This window comes from Cryptomeria japonica, unplaced genomic scaffold (assembly GCF_030272615.1).
Source record: "Cryptomeria japonica unplaced genomic scaffold, Sugi_1.0 HiC_scaffold_66, whole genome shotgun sequence".
Classification (NCBI taxonomy): Eukaryota; Viridiplantae; Streptophyta; class Pinopsida; order Cupressales; family Cupressaceae; genus Cryptomeria; species Cryptomeria japonica.
Genome location: NW_026728888.1, coordinates 430,415 through 448,470, shown reverse-complemented (window position 1 = coordinate 448,470; position 18,056 = coordinate 430,415). Strand labels below are relative to the sequence as shown.

At 35.0% G+C, this 18,056-nt stretch overlaps 1 protein-coding gene across 1 annotated transcript; it reads right to left on the bottom strand.

The window, feature by feature from the left end:
* Positions 1–4,000: 4,000 nt before the first annotated feature.
* Positions 4,001–5,076, bottom strand: LOC131045888 (pathogenesis-related thaumatin-like protein 3.8). The gene is made up of 2 exons (XM_057979553.2): positions 4,935–5,076; positions 4,001–4,835 (listed from the first exon to the last, which is right to left on the bottom strand). Exons 1-2 carry the CDS (start codon positions 4,999–5,001, stop codon positions 4,225–4,227), a joined length of 678 nt encoding a protein of 225 aa, XP_057835536.1. The 5' UTR covers positions 5,002–5,076; the 3' UTR covers positions 4,001–4,224.
* Between the last annotated feature and the right edge of the window lie 12,980 nt (positions 5,077–18,056).

Genomic DNA, 18,056 nt, shown 5'->3' with positions numbered 1-18,056 from the left:
TTTCAACCTAGGACCTTGAAACGAAGATTGTGCGGGATCCTTATGGGTTGGTTCTTGACCAACTCTAAACTTTTTGTAAAATTCCTCCTCCTCTGTAGGTTCATCTGGCTCTCTGAATGTCTCAGTGAGCTCATAGTCACTGGAGGATTTGTCTGAACCCCATTCCCACTTATTAGAATCTGTGGAATAATAATCCTCTTGTTGAACTTCGGCCACTTTGATTTGCCATGCCTCTTTTGTTCTTTTATTGTGAATCTTGGAATTCAGAAAACCAAGTCCCTTGGAGCGTTCCCTTCTTGTAGTTAGCTCAGGTTGTAAGGGCTCCATGACACCTTCTTTACGTAACTCGAGAGGGCTTTTTCCATCATACCCAAATCTTTGCAGAATTTTGAAGCCTTTGCCATAGTTCTCACATGGTATAATAATTTGATCTTGCGTGTCCTCTTCAATGTCTCTATAGAGCATTTTATATAAATTTTCTTCTTCTAGTTCGCCCCATCTTTGAAAGATGGTAGGATCCCATCTGAGTATCATGATGGAGATTTGCTTGTTAGGATGTGGCCTCCCATATTCTTTTGGAGAGCTCATGACTTGTCATAAAAACATTGTCTGATTCAAAGTGTATTCTCCTATGCCTTTGTCTTGAAACTTACCTCTAAGTTCACCTTGTTTAGATGTCGAGGGTTTTAATGACTCAGGGTCAATGTATGCCGAAGAGAGAGTAGCCTCACGGTTACTAGGAATGATAGTCTCAGTATGTGATCTCAAGTTATTGCAATATATGAATGGATTTGGATCACCATTGACTGTTACCTCGACTCCATTATGAGGAAACTTAATGCATTGATGATATGTTGATGGGACTGCCCTCATTTCATGAATCCAAGGACGTCCTAGCAATATGTTATATGTGAGATCTAGATCTAGGACTTGACAAACCACATCCTTTGTGACTGGCCCGATTCTTAGTGGTAAGGTAACTGTGCCCTTGGATGAACGCTCTTCATCATCATAAGCCTTGATGGTGATTTGGTTTGTAGAATTCACAGCTTTGTCAGAATATCCCAATTGTTTGATGGTGCTCAATGTACAAATATTTAGACCTGCTCCTCCATCTATCAGGACTCGCTTTATTTGATGTTTATGTATGAAGGCTTCAATGTGTAAAGGTGCATTATGTGGCTGACTTATGGAGGCATCATCGGCTTCTGTGAATGTGAGGGAGTGCGGAACGGATAGGTATCCCACCATGGCTTGAAACTGGTCCACGTTCAGATCAGTAGGGACAGTAGTGTCTCTCAAGATTTTGTCAAGGATGGCTTTATGTGCAGGGGATATACGTAAGAGCTCAAGAATGGAGATGAGCGCAGGTGTCTTCCCTAATTGTTCTACAAGGTCGTTCTCAGGTTTGATTGATGAAGGATTGGTATTCTTAGTGGAGGCACCTGGCAACATGATTTTACCTCGACGAGTTGTAACATGACATTCAGAGGTAGATTCAGACGAAGAGCCAACACCCTTTAGGACAATCTTGGGTCTCTGAGAAGGATTCTCAGGATTTTTGTTCTTGATAGTAATAGTAGAGATATGATTGTCCATCGAGATGTGATTGATAGTAGAATCATAATTGTAAGGTGCTCTAGTGTAATTGGCTTGATCATCTGTGACTTTGCCTTTTCCTTTGTCATGTTTTGGGAATGGTTCCTTAAACACCTCATGTTCTTGGTTAGATGAATGTCCCTCAATCTCAATATCTCCTCTATCAATGAGATCTTGCACAATGTTCTTCAATCGATGGCAATTACTTGTCTTATGACCCTTGCTCTTATGAAACTCACAATACTCATCATCATTCCACCAATTTGGTTTGACCTTTGGTTCATATGGAGGAAAATCTGGAACTGTGATCACTTTGTTTGCCACAAGCTTTTTGAATACTGATTCAAGTGGTTCTCCCAATGGAGTGTACTTCCTTCGAGGTTTAGAAGTTGTTTGATTGTTCACTTGATTGTTGGTAGAACTTGATCCAGAAAAAAAAAACTTGGGTCTCACTGTGTTGGCATCAACAACACCATCATTAACTGTGTTCTTGTTCTTGTTCCAAAATTTTGGTTTATCCTTTCCTTTAAAGTCCTCTTTGTTTTCTTTGAATAGTTTGATAACTCCTTGTTCAATTAAGACTTTTTCTGTTGCTAGGCCCTTTTCAATAACATCTTTGAATGTAGACAAACAAGCTTTCCTGAGATCATATCCAATAGCCTTGTTAACATTTTGTGTGAATATTTCTACCATTTGTTTCTGTGGGATTTCGCAAGAGCATCTGCTGGCTAGATTTCTCCATCTTTGTAAGAATGATGCAAAAGATTCTCCCTCTTTTTGCTTGGTGTTGCACAAGGTAGTAACTGAGACATCTGTTTCAATGTTGTAAGAGAAATGTTGAATGAATGCCTCTGCCAAGTCGCCCCATGACTTAATACCAGGAGGTAATTGAGAAAACCATTCCATAGCTTGATCGCCTAAGCTCTGTGGGAACAACCTCATCAAGTATGTTTCTTCTGCCGCTACCTCAATGCAAGCTGTGAAGAATTGTCTTATATGTGCCTTGGGGTCTCCTCTCCCTCTATATTTGTCAAATTTTGGTGTCACAAAGTGTGCAGGAAACGGAGGCATTGGAATACTCTTATCAAAGGGATAAGGACATATATCTCTCATAGTGTATGTAGGTTTTGATGTATTAAAAGTAATTAAAGCATTCATCAAACATAATTAAATGATGTAAACTTGAAAAGTACTGGTTACATTTTGTCTAAACTTACAATACTCCTAAACTTCCTAACACATGAAAGAATACCGAGTTGACTATTTTGGTTCTTAAAAAGAATGAGAAGAGTTTCACATAGTAAAAATACACATAAATGAGGGCATTATCTTCTTGACCTGCATAAGATACATAGACTAACAAAACAAAAAATCAAGTATCAATCATGATTTAAAATTTTACTTTCAAATTTTCATAAAAAAACACAATTTTCTAGTGACATCCATCAAAGGATTCCCAAAGCTCTTCCATCTCAAAATACACACTTTAATTTAAAAAAAAACAAAACCATTTCAATAAGAAAAACATAGACACTTAGTATATGTACATATTGTAAAACACACTATTTCATAAAACCACAACACCTTAGTACTCCAATTCAATCTCTTTTATAACCTTGGACAAACACATGCAAGGAAATCTTGTTATACACTCAAAATTCATACAATGATCATTTTCTTGTGCAAACAAGATTCATACTCACAACTATTTCACTATATGCTTAGAAATGCATGAACATAGTTCTATTTTGCATCGGTAATATTCTAACATTAGTAATCTATTTTGTACCAACAAAATGGACATACATTATATTTTCATTATGCAGCCATAAAATGCATATAAATAATTGTTTCTTTTGTACCCATAAAATGCGTAAATATTATTATTCACTTTTTAACTCCAAAATAAATACAAATGATGCTCCTTGCACATAGATGTGTTAGACTAGCAACCTTCCTTTTTGAATAATTTACAATTGAGGAACTCCTATCTAAACATCTAGTATAAGGTACAAATTGATTGTGAAAATATTGGAGTGCATGTACACCATTTTTTACAATAACTATTTTATCCTCTATAGTAGATTATCTTGTATAACGTTAAGAACCCTATCCAATAGAAGACACAATTATCATTATTGAATTTTATGTGACAAAAAATATGCAAAGATATACAATTAAGAATGTATATTCCATTTAAACAAATAACTTTATGTTCTTTCAACAAAATAGTTTTACCAATATTTTTATTAATTTATATGTTAAAATTTTTATAAATAATCATATGATTATAGTAATAGGCGTAACCTGTCTTAATGACAATAGGAGGAGAAGCATCTCATATCTTAGCTATGAAACAAGTCTTTAAGAAAATATATGACACCTAATTTTTAAATATAAAGAAAATAAAATATCAAAGTATATATTTATTTTTAATATTCTCTCGGAACAGTGTATTGCGTGTGAATTACGCTTCTCTCATTACTGGTAAAATGACAGCAATGTTTTATTGATAATAAGTGGTGAGCGTTGCAACGGCCTACGCGGCTACACCACAGTGTCAATACGAAGATGACAACACTTATTAATATATTAGTCCACACACAAACATAATCCTATATATATCTAGGGACAGAATACAATAGTGTAGTCTGTACCGGAGGGGCAAGCGAATGTGGCCGTATCGTCCTTGGCATAACTGTAGGCCTGAGGGCACTGCTGCTTGAATATCATTGAGTAGTTTGTCGCAGGACAGCTGTTGGTATAGCTGCCAGTGCAGCAATACTGGTCTGTTTGAAAGGCAACGCAGGCACTCTTGCATCCGCCGGCAACCTTCAATTCAGCAGGGCACACAGCGTTCACGTCGGCTTTGCATGCAGGGGCAGTGCACTGTGCATTGGTAGGGTTGATGGAAAGAGGAATATTGAAGCCGTCCACTAGCGACACGTCGTAATAGTCCTGGTCGCTCTGAGTGTACTCGGCCAGCGTGGCGGGAACAGCTCCCGAGACTGTGCAGCTCAGTTGGCCGCCGCAGTCACCGGTTTGACAGGTTCCTTTGCCGCTCGCATCGAAAGAGCAGCCGGTTCGACCCCAGAATCTTGCCGACTGTGTCCCCGCCGCCAAATTAACCGTCCATGTCTGACCCTGGGTCAGCTGCTGCCCTCCTCCGGGTAATCCCGCCGCCCACACTGTGTACCCGCACTGGTTCTTTATATCAAACTTAACTGCTCTCGCCTCTGTGACAAATAATACACACATACTATTATTGTTAGCCTTGGAAATGTTTATACTATTCAACCTCATACAACACGCATTATGTTACTATGACAGCTTACCTTGAATGTAAAGAGATATGGCCATTCCAGCCACAAGAAGAAGCGCAAGATCTGATACTTTTGCCATTATAAGTAGTATCTATATCGCATACAGCAAAGACTGAATGAAGATACAAGGAGGGGTATGTCACTTATATAGAGAGCTCCACCTCCTACGAAGGTAAGAAGGAAGCAAAGAAGCAAAGACCCGACTTTAAGAGCCGTATATCACACGAAAGCCCTCTTGTCCTTTTATAGTTTTTCTTTTCCCAATTTGTCTTTTTTTAATTTGTCTAGGTTTTATATGAAGATGCGACCAGAACATCTACAAGAAGCGCAAGATCTGAAACTGTTGGCATTATACAGCCTGGATTGAATGAATATGAACTGTTACCAAGGAAGCCTAATCCTAGCTTGAGAAGCGATGTATGTTACGGCAACCCTGGTCACATTCAAACTTTTCTTTGAAAGATTTTAGATTTTACTGTGTAAATATTTTCAATCAAGATGCGAAGAGTCATCAACGTTTTGGAACATATAGTATAAATCTTGACTTTCTACATTCCGACAATAGATCATGGATAAGAATTCTGACTCAGTACAGTATATTCTGATAATGAGACAGAATATTATTCCAAACATTGATAAAAAAAAATATTTCACAATTAATTTTAATAATATAGACCGCTCAAAGCTGATTTTTTCCAGTATGTTTCGGATAGATGGATACATTGAGTATTGAAGGAGGAGTTTAGTTGTTTATACGGAGAAGAGAACTCCACGTGCTATGGTAGAAGCAAAGAAGCCACGACCGGACTATCCTATGAGAGCCCGAGTCTTTTAAAATTCGAATGGTCATCAACAATTAGATTTCTGTTATCTCAGGCTTGACATTTTGTGCATCATCAAAATCTATTTATTTGTATTCAAAGCACTGATCTCTGATTTTCAATATCCTAAAGTTACGCGAATTTCTAAAGGCTTGACAATGCATGTTAAATTTAGTTAATTATATTGACATATGTTTTTCTAATGAAATGTATGGAGGATGAGGGATAATTAGTAATAATATTTTGTACATTTCTATTTTCTATAGTCATTTTATATAGTGTATTGTTACTATGGACATAAATATTTGTGCTTGAGTCATTTGATAATACATTTACATGATATTACTAGTTTTCAAGAATTTTATGGGTGTGTCACTTTAAAAATAAACTGTTGATCTAATAAGAACGAAACAACCTTGAAGATATTTCCATGCATTATTGATGTTTTTCAAAGATATTACACAATAAATATCACAATAGATAGCTATCAATTAATTTAATATTGATTATTTCCTAAATGTAAGTAATTCATTGTTATGTCTTCATCCTATTATACAAATTATTCCTAATTTTCCTTAAGTTCTAATCCATTTCCCTATGTCTTAACACAAATTTTGGAGTCCCAATTCCTATTTAATGTCCCATCCACAAAAAATCCAACAAATAAAATTGACTAAAAGTCCCCACATAAGCACCAAAAATAAATATAAAAGAATTAAAAAATTATTTTATTCCTCTCCACTCATTTCGTAACCATTTTATAACCATCCCTCAAAATCATTTAAAAATCCTAATTATCCTCCACCATTTACCTCATAATCACTTTAACAACTCGATCTTGATTTTTGATATCTTATTAGATCTCCATTACTGATCAACAATCCTACATCTTTATAAATAGATTCTTTAGGGAACCATTACTAGTAATCAATTGCCGTCACTACAATGTCGTGCTAATGGTTTAAGCAACCACATTATCATTTTTTATAAAATCCACCCTCATCATACAAGAGAGGTTTATTGGGTGAAATGCATTATGGTGTATGAATTGAAGTCATAGTTGCAGGAGTTTTTGAACCAAGGGATTATTAGACCTAGTCTATCTCCATGCAGTGGACTGCTCATTTTTGTGAAGAAAAATAATGGGACCTTGTGCTTGTGTATTGACTATGGGATGTTGAACAAAGTAAAAGTCAAGAATGGGTATCCCCTATGAAGGATTAATGATCTCTTTGATCAGATGAGAGGATCTATAATATTATCTAAGATAGGTCCCTTAGATATGGCTACCACAAATTGAGGATTAAGGAAGAGGATATTTAAAAGATAGCTTTTAGGACTTATTATGGCTACTACGATTTCACATTAGTGTCATTCGAGTCAAATAATGCTACAACTTTCATGAATCTATTGAACATTGCATCAAGAGATTGAGGATAGTTTTACAATTCCTAAGGGAGAATAAGATCTTTGGTAAGCTATTCAAGTGTACTTTCTACAAGGACAAGGTGAATTATCTACACCTTATGATTTCAATGGGAGAGATTGTAGTTGATCTAGAGAAAATAAAAGCAATCGTGGGGTTGCCTACACCATATAATGTAACTAAAATCTAGAGCTTCATGGGACTTGCAAGATACTACAAGAAGTTTGTATAAGGATTTTCTAAAATTGTAGCACCAATCACTTCACTCCATAGAAAGGGAAAAGGTTTGAGTGGAATGAGAAGTGTGACCAAGCTTTCCAATTTTTGAAGAAGCTCATTTCAAATCCTATATTGATTGTACATAATCCAAATGGGTAATTCATGGTGATAACAAAATGCATAAGGATAAGGTGTAGGAGGAGTGCTAATGCAGAATGGGCAAGTTGTTGCCTATTATTCTAGGAAGTTGAAATAATATAAGGTGAACTATGCATCCCATGACCTAGAGTTAGTACCCCTAATTCATGTGCTTTAGATGTGGAGGCACTATATTTTGGGTAAGCCTTTTGAATTGAGGATGGACGACCTAGGCCTTAAATATATATTTACTCAACCCAATCTCAATGCTCACAAAAATAGATAGATATAGTTTCTTACTGAATATAAATTTAGGATTGAATACATTAAGGAGATGAAACATAGAGAAATAGATGCTCTTAGTAGAAGAAGGCATCTAGCAGCCATGATTACTACAAGCTATAATTTGAGAAAGTGGTTTGTAGTCTTCAAAGAGATTATTCCACGATGGAGAAAGATGTAGAGAAAAACCCCTTGGATCATCGATTTAATAGATATTTGTTTTAGTTAGATTTTATTATTAAGATACCAAGGGAGAATGTACATTCTAAACTTAGGAATTTGAGGAAGTTGATGTTAGAGGAGATCCACAACACACCATGGTAGGAAAATTGAGATCTTTATATTTTTAGCCAAGACTCGAGAGGGATGAGATTGAATTTGTAGCTTGATGATTGGAGTGCAAACATGATTGCTACAAGGAGATGAAACATAGAGAAATAGATTCTCTTAGTAGAAGAATGCATCTAGCAGCCATTATTACTAAAAGGTCTAATTCAAGAAAGTGGTTCATAATCTTCAAAGAGATTATTCCATGATGGAGAAAGATGTAGAGAAAAACCCCTTGGACCATCGATTTAATAGATATTTTTTTTAGTTAGATAGATTATTAAGCTACCAAGGGAGAATGTACATTCTAAACTTAGGGATTCGAGGAGGTTGATGTTAGAGGAGATCCACAACACACCTTATTCAAGGTGCCTAGGAATAGCCAAGATGGTAGGAAAATTGAGATCTGTATATTTTTAGCCAAGAATTGAGAAGGATGAGATTGAATTTGTAGCTTGATGATTGGACTGCAAACAAGCCAAGACTAAGCATGTACACCTAGTAGGTTTGTATAGTCACATGACATACTTGAATATAAATGACAAGTTATTAGCATGGATTTTATTTAAGGGTTGCCTATATCAAAGAATAAACATGATGTCATTTTGGTAATTGTGGATAAGTTGACCAAGGTAGCGTACTTCACCCAAAGGATTTTTAAGTATGGATTGTTTACTTCAGCTAAGAAGTTTTTCTGAGAGATATTGCATTTGAATTGAGTACTTGAGATGATCATATCAAAATGAGATACTCATATAATTTCTAGATTTTGGAAAATATTGAATGAAATATTTGGGACAATATTGAATTTTAGTTTGACAAACAAAGATAGTGAAGCAAGTAGTCGAAGACCTGCTTAGGATGTATTTCATGGATTAATAGTCTAGGTTGGAGGAGTATCTTCCATTGGAAGATTTTGCATATAATAACTCCTATCATGCATCTTTGGTATGACACCATTTAAAGCTCTTTATGGATGAAAGTATTGTACACATATCATTTTGGATATCTAGTTGAATACAAGATTGGAATTGGTTCAAATATTCTTAGGAGATGCATGATGAAATGAGATTGACCAAGGGGTGGTTAAAGAAGGTAGAAAAAAAATAGAAGAGCTATGCACGTAAGAATAGGACTTTCAAAACAAAGTCTTTTTGAGGGTTAAACCTCATAAGATTTCTATATCATTGGAAAAATTAGCCAAACTAGCACCTAGATTTGTAGGTCTATTTGATGTGTCAGAAGTAATGACTGTAGCTACATATAGACTTTATCTAATATAATGATCTTTAATCATATCCATAATATATTTCATGCATCTATGCTTAAGAAACATCATCTTGATGCTACTCATATACTTGATTGGCATGCTTTATAGATTTGGTATCCAAGAGTGGTGCTGGCAGAGCCCATTCAAATTCTAGATTGGAATGATGTTAAGTTGTGTAATAGATTATTATTCAATATAAGGTCTAATGGGATAAAGTATTTGTGGATAGTGACACATGGGAGAATATAGAGGATATATATTGTTCTTATCCTCATTTGAGAACTTAAATTATGGTACTTTGTTTTGCTTAGTGTGATACTTTGACATTTGCATTGGTCTACTATATTTATTGTTTTAGTATTTTTATAATAAGTTTTGGATGATGTATCTTCCTAGTGGGGAAGGATGTCACATCTTATTCTTTTTGCTCAGTGCATTATTAATACAATAAAGTGGTTGAGACTATGGATAAATGTCTTATGTTTTTTTTATTGTTGGTGTAATTATTTATTCATTTGGATATAATTACACTTTACTTAAGTTTACTTAGGTACATGCATATCATAGTAGTTTTTATATGAGACGCGTAGGGAGATGTGCTACATTGGGAGTGTGTACATAGGAGAATTTCCACCTTTTATGGTGTGATCTTGTTTTTAATTATCATATCCACTTATTGTGGAGTGATAATTCCACCTTCAGTGGGTGATCCACCTCATGTAAAATATTTTACTATTTATCCTACCTACCCTTGCATCTCATTGAGCCACATGACATCATTGTGCTCTCTTGTCTCCTAGCCTTGCCTCTGTAAGAAGGCTCATCTATATTGTATGTAACTTGATGATCTAGTTGTTCAGTATTTTCATCTTGATAGATTTTATTCCTATCAATATTTTGTACTTTTCATTGATCTCTTGATCTTCAAAAAATCTCACATGTTATCAGAGCCTAGAGGGCTTCACTGATTAGTCTTTTTGAGATATTTTGGAGGCTTCAATTTTTGGATTTGGGAATCTACATTTTTGGGGGCGTCCTACAACAATTTGGACATCATGGTTGAGTTCGAGAGACCATTTGCATAAATTTTCAGTATAAACTCGGCCATATTTGGTGAAGGAAAAAATTTCGCCTATTCAACTAGGCACGCCACGTCGAATTCCATACAGCTCAGTCAGCAAGCCATGCATCATCTTTCGTATTGCCGATGTCATCATCTGTGCAACCTGGACAAGGGGTGCGGAGACCATTTTGACGGGAAGACGGCTGTCAAATTTAACACATTGAAATTTTGATGTCAGCATTACATCAACATTTTGGAAAAAAATTCTACCCCTTGCATTTGCAGTTCAACTTCAAATGGCTATAACTTTCTCATTTTGGCTCCTTTTTTGGTGCATTTTATTTTGAAATGGGCTAGAATTTTGTGCTCTTCACAGTGGTAGAGGAAGTTTCTTATTTTAATGGATATATTTTTCAGAATTTTCAAATTTTGATGACTGTACCTGTGTAATCCCCAATTTGTAGTTTTTTTCCTAAGGATTTTGATACAATCCAAGATTATGTCACAAAAGAAAATTATCTAAGAGAAAATCTAAAGGATTGTGGTATTGACAAGAAGGATTATCAATTGATTTATAACTTGTTGGACTTTTTTTTCATCAGAGTATGCAGCCTTTGTATCTAGCTTTCACACATAGAGGTTAGCTCAAAGTTCCTCATACACTTCTCCCTTTGATGCATTCACAAAGATATTCATACTTGACCAATCTAAGTTGACCAAGATGGGGATTCTCAAATTTTCAAAGTCGCAAGCATTGGTGGCTAATAGAGGGAATCAACGAAATCAAGGAAAAGGCAAGAATCAAAGCAACCTAAGTCTAAAGTACAACAAGATGGAGCACAATCCTCCTCTCCACAACAAGGTGATTCTACATCCTCACCTAAGAGGAAATCTAAGGACAATATTTTTTGTGCATATTGCAAGAAGTTAGGACATGATGAACAACATTGTTACAAGAATGATATTGATGAATTGAAACATATTCTTGAGGAGAACAAAATCAATTTACCTTCTAGAATGTCTACTTTGGCTTCTTCTTCCAAGGAAAAGGATAAAGGAAAGAATCACTCCTTTGGGACAGATAAAGGAAAGGGAAAAACTCTTTGTGTTATTACAAGTCATGATTCAAGGACATGACTTCTAGATTTAGGGGATTCTCATCATATGGCATCTTTGCAGTCTATGGCCTCTTCATATGAGCCTTTCCACACGCTGTAGAATTTTGATGGGCAATCATACATACATCTTGGATATAATTACACTTTACTTAAGTTTACTTAGGTACATGCATATCATAGTAGTTTGCATATGAGACACCTAGGGAGATTTTCTACATTGAGAGTGTGTATGTAGGAGAATTTCCACCTTTTATGGTGTGATCTTGTTTCTACTTATCATATCCACTTATTGTGGAGTGATAATTCCACCTTTAGTGGGTGATCCACCTCATGTGGAATATTTTACTATTTCTCCTACCTACCCCTACGTACCCTTGCATCTCACTGAGCCACATGACATCATTGTGTGCTCTCTTGTCTCCTAGCCTTGCCTTTATAATAAGGCCCATCTATATTATATGTAACTTAATGATCCAGTTGATCAGTATTTTCATCTTGATAGAATATAGCTTAATCCTATCAATATTTTCTCTCTCTATTTTGTACTTTTCATTGAGCTCTTGATCTTGGCAAAATCCCACATTTATTATGGATAAATGATTTTTACATTAGATGTTATTTTTAAATGCATGGCATTAAAATGGAAATTATGATGAAATATTCTTCAACTATAGTTTTGTGGACTAACCTATTGATCATTTAATCTTAGTGGGAATGATGCAAGAACATGTCAAAGAAAAGAACTTGGGTGTGGTAGAAGTTTCCTACCCACCTTGCAATAATTAGCATGATGGAAACTAGATGAACACACACTCACATAGTTGCATACATATTGTATTATGCATCGTTTAATACTAAATTTTATGTATTTATGGATGTGTAGTCTAATTTTAGCATTATGGTTTAAGTGATGTCTATAGTTGTGTAAATTTGTTATTGTTAAGTTTGTTTCAAATGACTTGTTAGGAAACATAAAGCCATCCCCTTATTTTTATGTCAATATACTCATAAACTATGTGCTTGTTTTATTAGAAATTAAAACGTTTGTATTTTTTTCAAATACAAATATCTTCTTTTCAAATATGTATGTATGTATGTATGTATATTATTGTTGTGAATAATGTAGAATGATTTTTGATTAGAACTATGTAATCTTAAGAGAATAACAAAGTGAAGGTTAAGTGATTATTCCATCTTTTATACAAAGTGAAGGGTTGAGAAATAAATGAATAACTTTTTTAATAAAATTATATGATATCTAGTGTAAGAATTTTCTAGTAAGAAGCTTACCCAATAGAAGACACAATTTTCACTATTGAATTTTATGTGACAAAACATATAGATCGTGTACAATTAGGAATGTGTATTCTTGTTAAAGAAATGATTTTACTTTCTTTCAACAAGATAGTTCCATCAATATTTTTATTAATTTATATTTTTAGAAAAATTATGAATAATCGTATAATTATATTAATGATAATAATAGGAGAAGAAACATCTAATATCTTAGCTAGAAATAAAGAAGAATAAAAGAAAGATTCTTTTTATTGTCCATGCCAAGTACCATACTACTTGTGGGAGTCACCTAATTGTGCTACAAGTGATATGTGCATCCTCTCAAAATACATGCTTTAATTTAAAAAATATATTTCAAATGAATAAAACATAAATACTTAGTACATACATATTGTAAAAAACACTATTCAATAAAACCACAGGAACGCCTTAGTACCCCAATTCAATAGTGTATGTAGGATGTGATGCTATCATGATTTCTAAATGCATGTGTATTATGTGCTAACATGTAATGATGTAGAATAAAACTATATGATAAGAAGATCTTTTTGGTGTGTCATTATACTTAGTCATATGATAGCAGGCTACACAGACTCGAGAAGGGATAGTGGAAAAAGGGGATGAAAGGTAGAAGATATGGAAGTGAAAAGAACTTCTTGTGCTATTATCATCATTGAGCTTAATTATGGCAAATAGGTTTTGACAATCCAGATATGTGCTCGACCTAGAAATTCATTGTACCCATTTGCATGGAGATCAAACAATCACAAACAAGGAATGCTCCAATTCACACTAGACTCACAATGCCCTCATATCCTTGGACAACACATAGCATTACTAAGAGACAATCCACAGACAACAAAATAGGTGAACATACCCCATCTTCACCTTTCTAGTCAAAGACATCCTAGAGATAGAATCTCTAGTCAAAGGCATCCTTGAAAAGCTAAAAGACTTGTCACCATACAAGATATAATCAAAATAAAACCAAGACTTGACACCAACATAAACTGGAATCCTCAAGTTATTAGTGTTGATTGCTTCTCATCTAAAATTGACTGAATCTATGAAATTTATACTTTATTGCAGAGAATAATGGAATTTTATTGTGGATTGGCGATGCAAATGCTCTTTTATTGTGAACTGTGCGTGAACAGAAAAAGGAGATAAAAAGATGATGCTCCTCAAAACATGTGATGCTTAAGGTTCGACACCCATCACTAGACTTAGGATTTTCCCTAGTTACAAATAGGACTTGATTTATTGTGGAAGAAGAGGAATGGAAAGGAAGGGGAAGTTGTATGAAAGGGAACCAATGTTAGGTAGATCAATAACCAACCATGATGGGAGTAGTAGGATGTGAGTGTGAGCAAGGTGAAAGGATCAGATTGAATTCTGAAGGAGGGAGGACCAATGTCTCTAAGCATGGCACCAATAACCCAGTTTTCACAATGGTATTTGCCCAAGACGTCATCGAAGTGGTTTTCATCGTTGGAAGAATTTATTTCTCTTTACCTTTTTTTATTTTTTATTTTTTTTGTGTCACACAGTGCCTATTTGACAAGTTTTCACCAAGTAACGATCTTTTTTATTTTTATTATTTTTTGGTATTTTTTTAATATTTTTTAATATTTTTTTGTATTTTTTTGTATTTTTGACAATGGGATATTCTGAAAAACTATGTGTAAAACCTGTGAAGGTGCATTCTATTCATAGGGTCCTCCAAAGGTTCTCCATCTTGTGTTGAGAGTTGATATGCACTTGATCCATAGAATGTTGTGATGACGTAAGGACCAATCCAATTTGGTTCGAACTTTCCCTTTTTCTCTCTATCTTGTTGATTCTTATGATTTTCTTTGATAACTAAGTCACCCACCTCAAATGTGCCAGAATTTACCTTATGATTGTAGCTTCGACATTCCTTGACTAAATGATGTGTTTCTCCATTAATTGTGTTCCTTGATGAAGGAACTAAGGTAGAATTACTAATGTGTGAACTACGTTGGCCCATATTAGGGGAGATCAACTCTTGTTCTTTTTTCTTCATAGGATTTTTATCCTTGACTTTGATTTTGATTTGGAATGAAGGAATTCTCTTTATTTTTTACTTTAAGATTTTTCTTTTCAAAGCTTGACTTTTGATCCCCAACAAGTAAGGGATTTTGTAATTCTTATTGATCCAAGTCTATAAGTGGAGTGGAAATGGAATGAGTGGATAACATGGTAAGGTTGTATGAGTTCTCCAGAGGGATGGTGATATATTCAATAGATTCTTTGTTGGCACCACTCTTAGGACTATTGATATCGAGAGTTGCTCGCGCCACTAGAGGAGATTTGCATTTAGACCTTAGTAGCCACAATACTGGGTGGTTCATACCTAATTCCTTGATATTTTAAATTATTTGTAGGATACTCCTGTCAACTAAATGCCTTAGGAGATAGTGGGAGTTGATCAACATGAAAGATATACTCACCACATCCGATGTCTTTAACCTTGAATTTTTATTTGAGCTCTACTTGCTTTGATGCAAAAGCTTTCAAGGATTCTGGATTCACATATGTTGATGATGGAGTTTCTTCTCTATTAATTGGAATTATTATCTCTGATCCTGGTCATAGGTTATTCCAACATATGAACCGATTTGGATCACCTTTTATTTTTACATCAACTCCATTGTAAGGAAATTTGATACATTGATGATATGTTGATGGTAATACTCTCATTTCATGTATCCATGGATGTCCCAAAATTATGTTGTATGTGAGCTCTAGATCAAGGACTTGACATACCACATCCTTTGTAACTGGCCCAGCTCTAAGAGGTAAGTTGACTGTGCCCTTGGATGAGTGCTCTTCATCATCATATGCCTTAATGGTGATTGCATGTGTTGACTATGCCCTATTGGAAGCAGCTCTAGAAGCTCTTTGAATCTGAAAAGTTAAGCCTTTTTGTTCTTGACAATTTTTGTGTAATTTCTCAGTAGTGAACACAGACGCAGTTTTACTAAATTCAGACTTGATTTCTGATCCTAGACGTTGTTATAGTAAACATAGACATTGTTTTACTAAATTCAGACTTGATTTCTGATCCCAGACGTTGTTATAGTAAATAGTTATAGTAACCAAACAACAGACCTAGTACTAATGAAGAGATCAAACCCGAGATATTCAAGAGCCATCACGGTGAAAACAAGAGGCATCCATCATAGAGAAGCAATTGTATACAGTATGTCAAGGACTATCATGAGTGAATACCCATGAAGAAATAACAAGAGTGATGAAAGGATAAGGAGGTCATGTAGAAAGGTTGAGTGAAATATATTTCAGTCCTTTCAGGCTCCCTAAGGATATTATGTTCTTTCATAGAATATTTTGTTTATACTTGTTTAAGGTTAGTGTTCCACATGGAATGATATGTTTTGGTCATAAAGGAGCTTTCAAAGATAATGAGCCCAAAGAGATGCCAAGACAGTGTTAGCATGCAAAGGCTCCTTTCTTGCCACCAAAGGGTAGAGCACCAAATGATCTTGACAGAGGAAAAATCAGAATAAAAGACAACTTTATGAATTATAGAACATGAATGAAATAAGAGACATTAATTTGCTACAGTTATTAAGTTTTCATGGAGAAATGAATTCGATGTTCATTGTTAACATCAGTGGTAGATATGTTTAGGACTATCCAACTCCAATGTTGCAGATAATAAGGAATCTCATGAATACATGGCTAAATGATACAATCAAAACTAATTAGATAGTACAATCATATGAAACTAAACAAAGAATCCACATGAAGAAAAAATCACAGCAACTAAGGGATACAACTCAATGATACATGGTTGACTACAAAAGGCCTCACTCACATTAATGAGAAGGAAAACAATCTTCATATTAAATAAAGCATTGTACATTCAATCTGAATATGAAGCACAACAGAGAGGAAAAGGCAGGGTTGTAAATGCAGTGAATACTTGGAACCTCTCTTCATTGTAGACCAAAATTTTGTGGGCGAAACTTTACCATATAGGCACCACACACCCTAAAAGTAGGGTTCTTCAGCTATGGCACCTCTTCCCTCTTTAATTACTATAGACTACACAAAGTTAAGCAGTATTGTACTTCCAAATGAAGAAATTGTATTGAGGTGTAATTATCTACTACTGCATGCAAGGGTAAAGAGTATCGTGAGACAAACTAACCAAAGCTGGAAACACAAAATAGGTGAAATATAATTTATTGACATCATTTAAATAACTTGATTAATCTTAAGATTTTCATTCTCAACCAGTCAAATGCAGATAAAGTAATTTTTAGTATTGATCCTAAACATTACAGTTCAACCCTAAATTAAAAAATCAATAGCTTTTGATTGGTGCCATGGGATAAGGAAACGTGAGGACTGTAGTAACCTTTTGGCACTTTATAATACATCAATGCCAAAAAGGACCCACCTCTTATAGATGAAAACTTATCTCTCACTACTTCTAGAATATCGTATTGCATATATTATAAAAATATGAAACCAGAGTGCCTAAGATGAGAATAAGGATTTCTCAAGATTTCATTGCCATATATTGCTTTCATAAAGAAATATATATGGGCTCAAAAACCAATTTTATCTGACTCCAGCTCATGGCCAATGAACAAAAAAAATCTTTAAACCCCCAATTGAGGGATCCTAAAATAATGGAGTGAATGAAGGGGGCGCCCCAGTGTTTGAAATCCCAAACTGGGTCGAATGCCATATAATTGACCATGGGGGGTATGAGCAAGTATTGGCCTACAGTTAAGACTAGTCACCGATATGGAACCCCGAGAAACATTTCCCAATCAATTCCATTTCTAACATATATGCACCCCTTTGAGATATGCACTTTCTAACACTGGGATCCCTCACATTTTTGATGGGTGGTGCCACATGACATGGAAGGGTCGCTCCTTGCCTATTCCTTCATTTTGTGAAAGAATGGTTGAGAAGTAAAAGATGAGGGCCACGACGGAGTGGTTGTCGAATAGACAACCAGTGGCATGGTGAGATCCTGCTCAAGAAAAGTAGAAATGTAGAGATTTGATACACAAGCTATCATCCTAATAAAAACCAATCTTTTCCTTTACAAATTTATATTTTCCCACAAAACTACCTCTTCTAATCGAGTTCGTTGGAAGCCAAATGTT

What these genes read in the sequence shown, in the direction of transcription:
- LOC131045888 (XM_057979553.2), bottom strand. Translation starts at nt 5,001, where the DNA reads ATGGCAAAAGTATCAGATCTTGCGCTTCTTCTTGTGGCTGGAATGGCC. An exon ending in CATATCTCTTTACATTCAAG is followed by an intron (nt 4,836 to 4,934) that starts GTAAGCTGTCAT and finishes TATTTGTCACAG; the next exon opens with AGGCGAGAGCAGTTAAGTTT.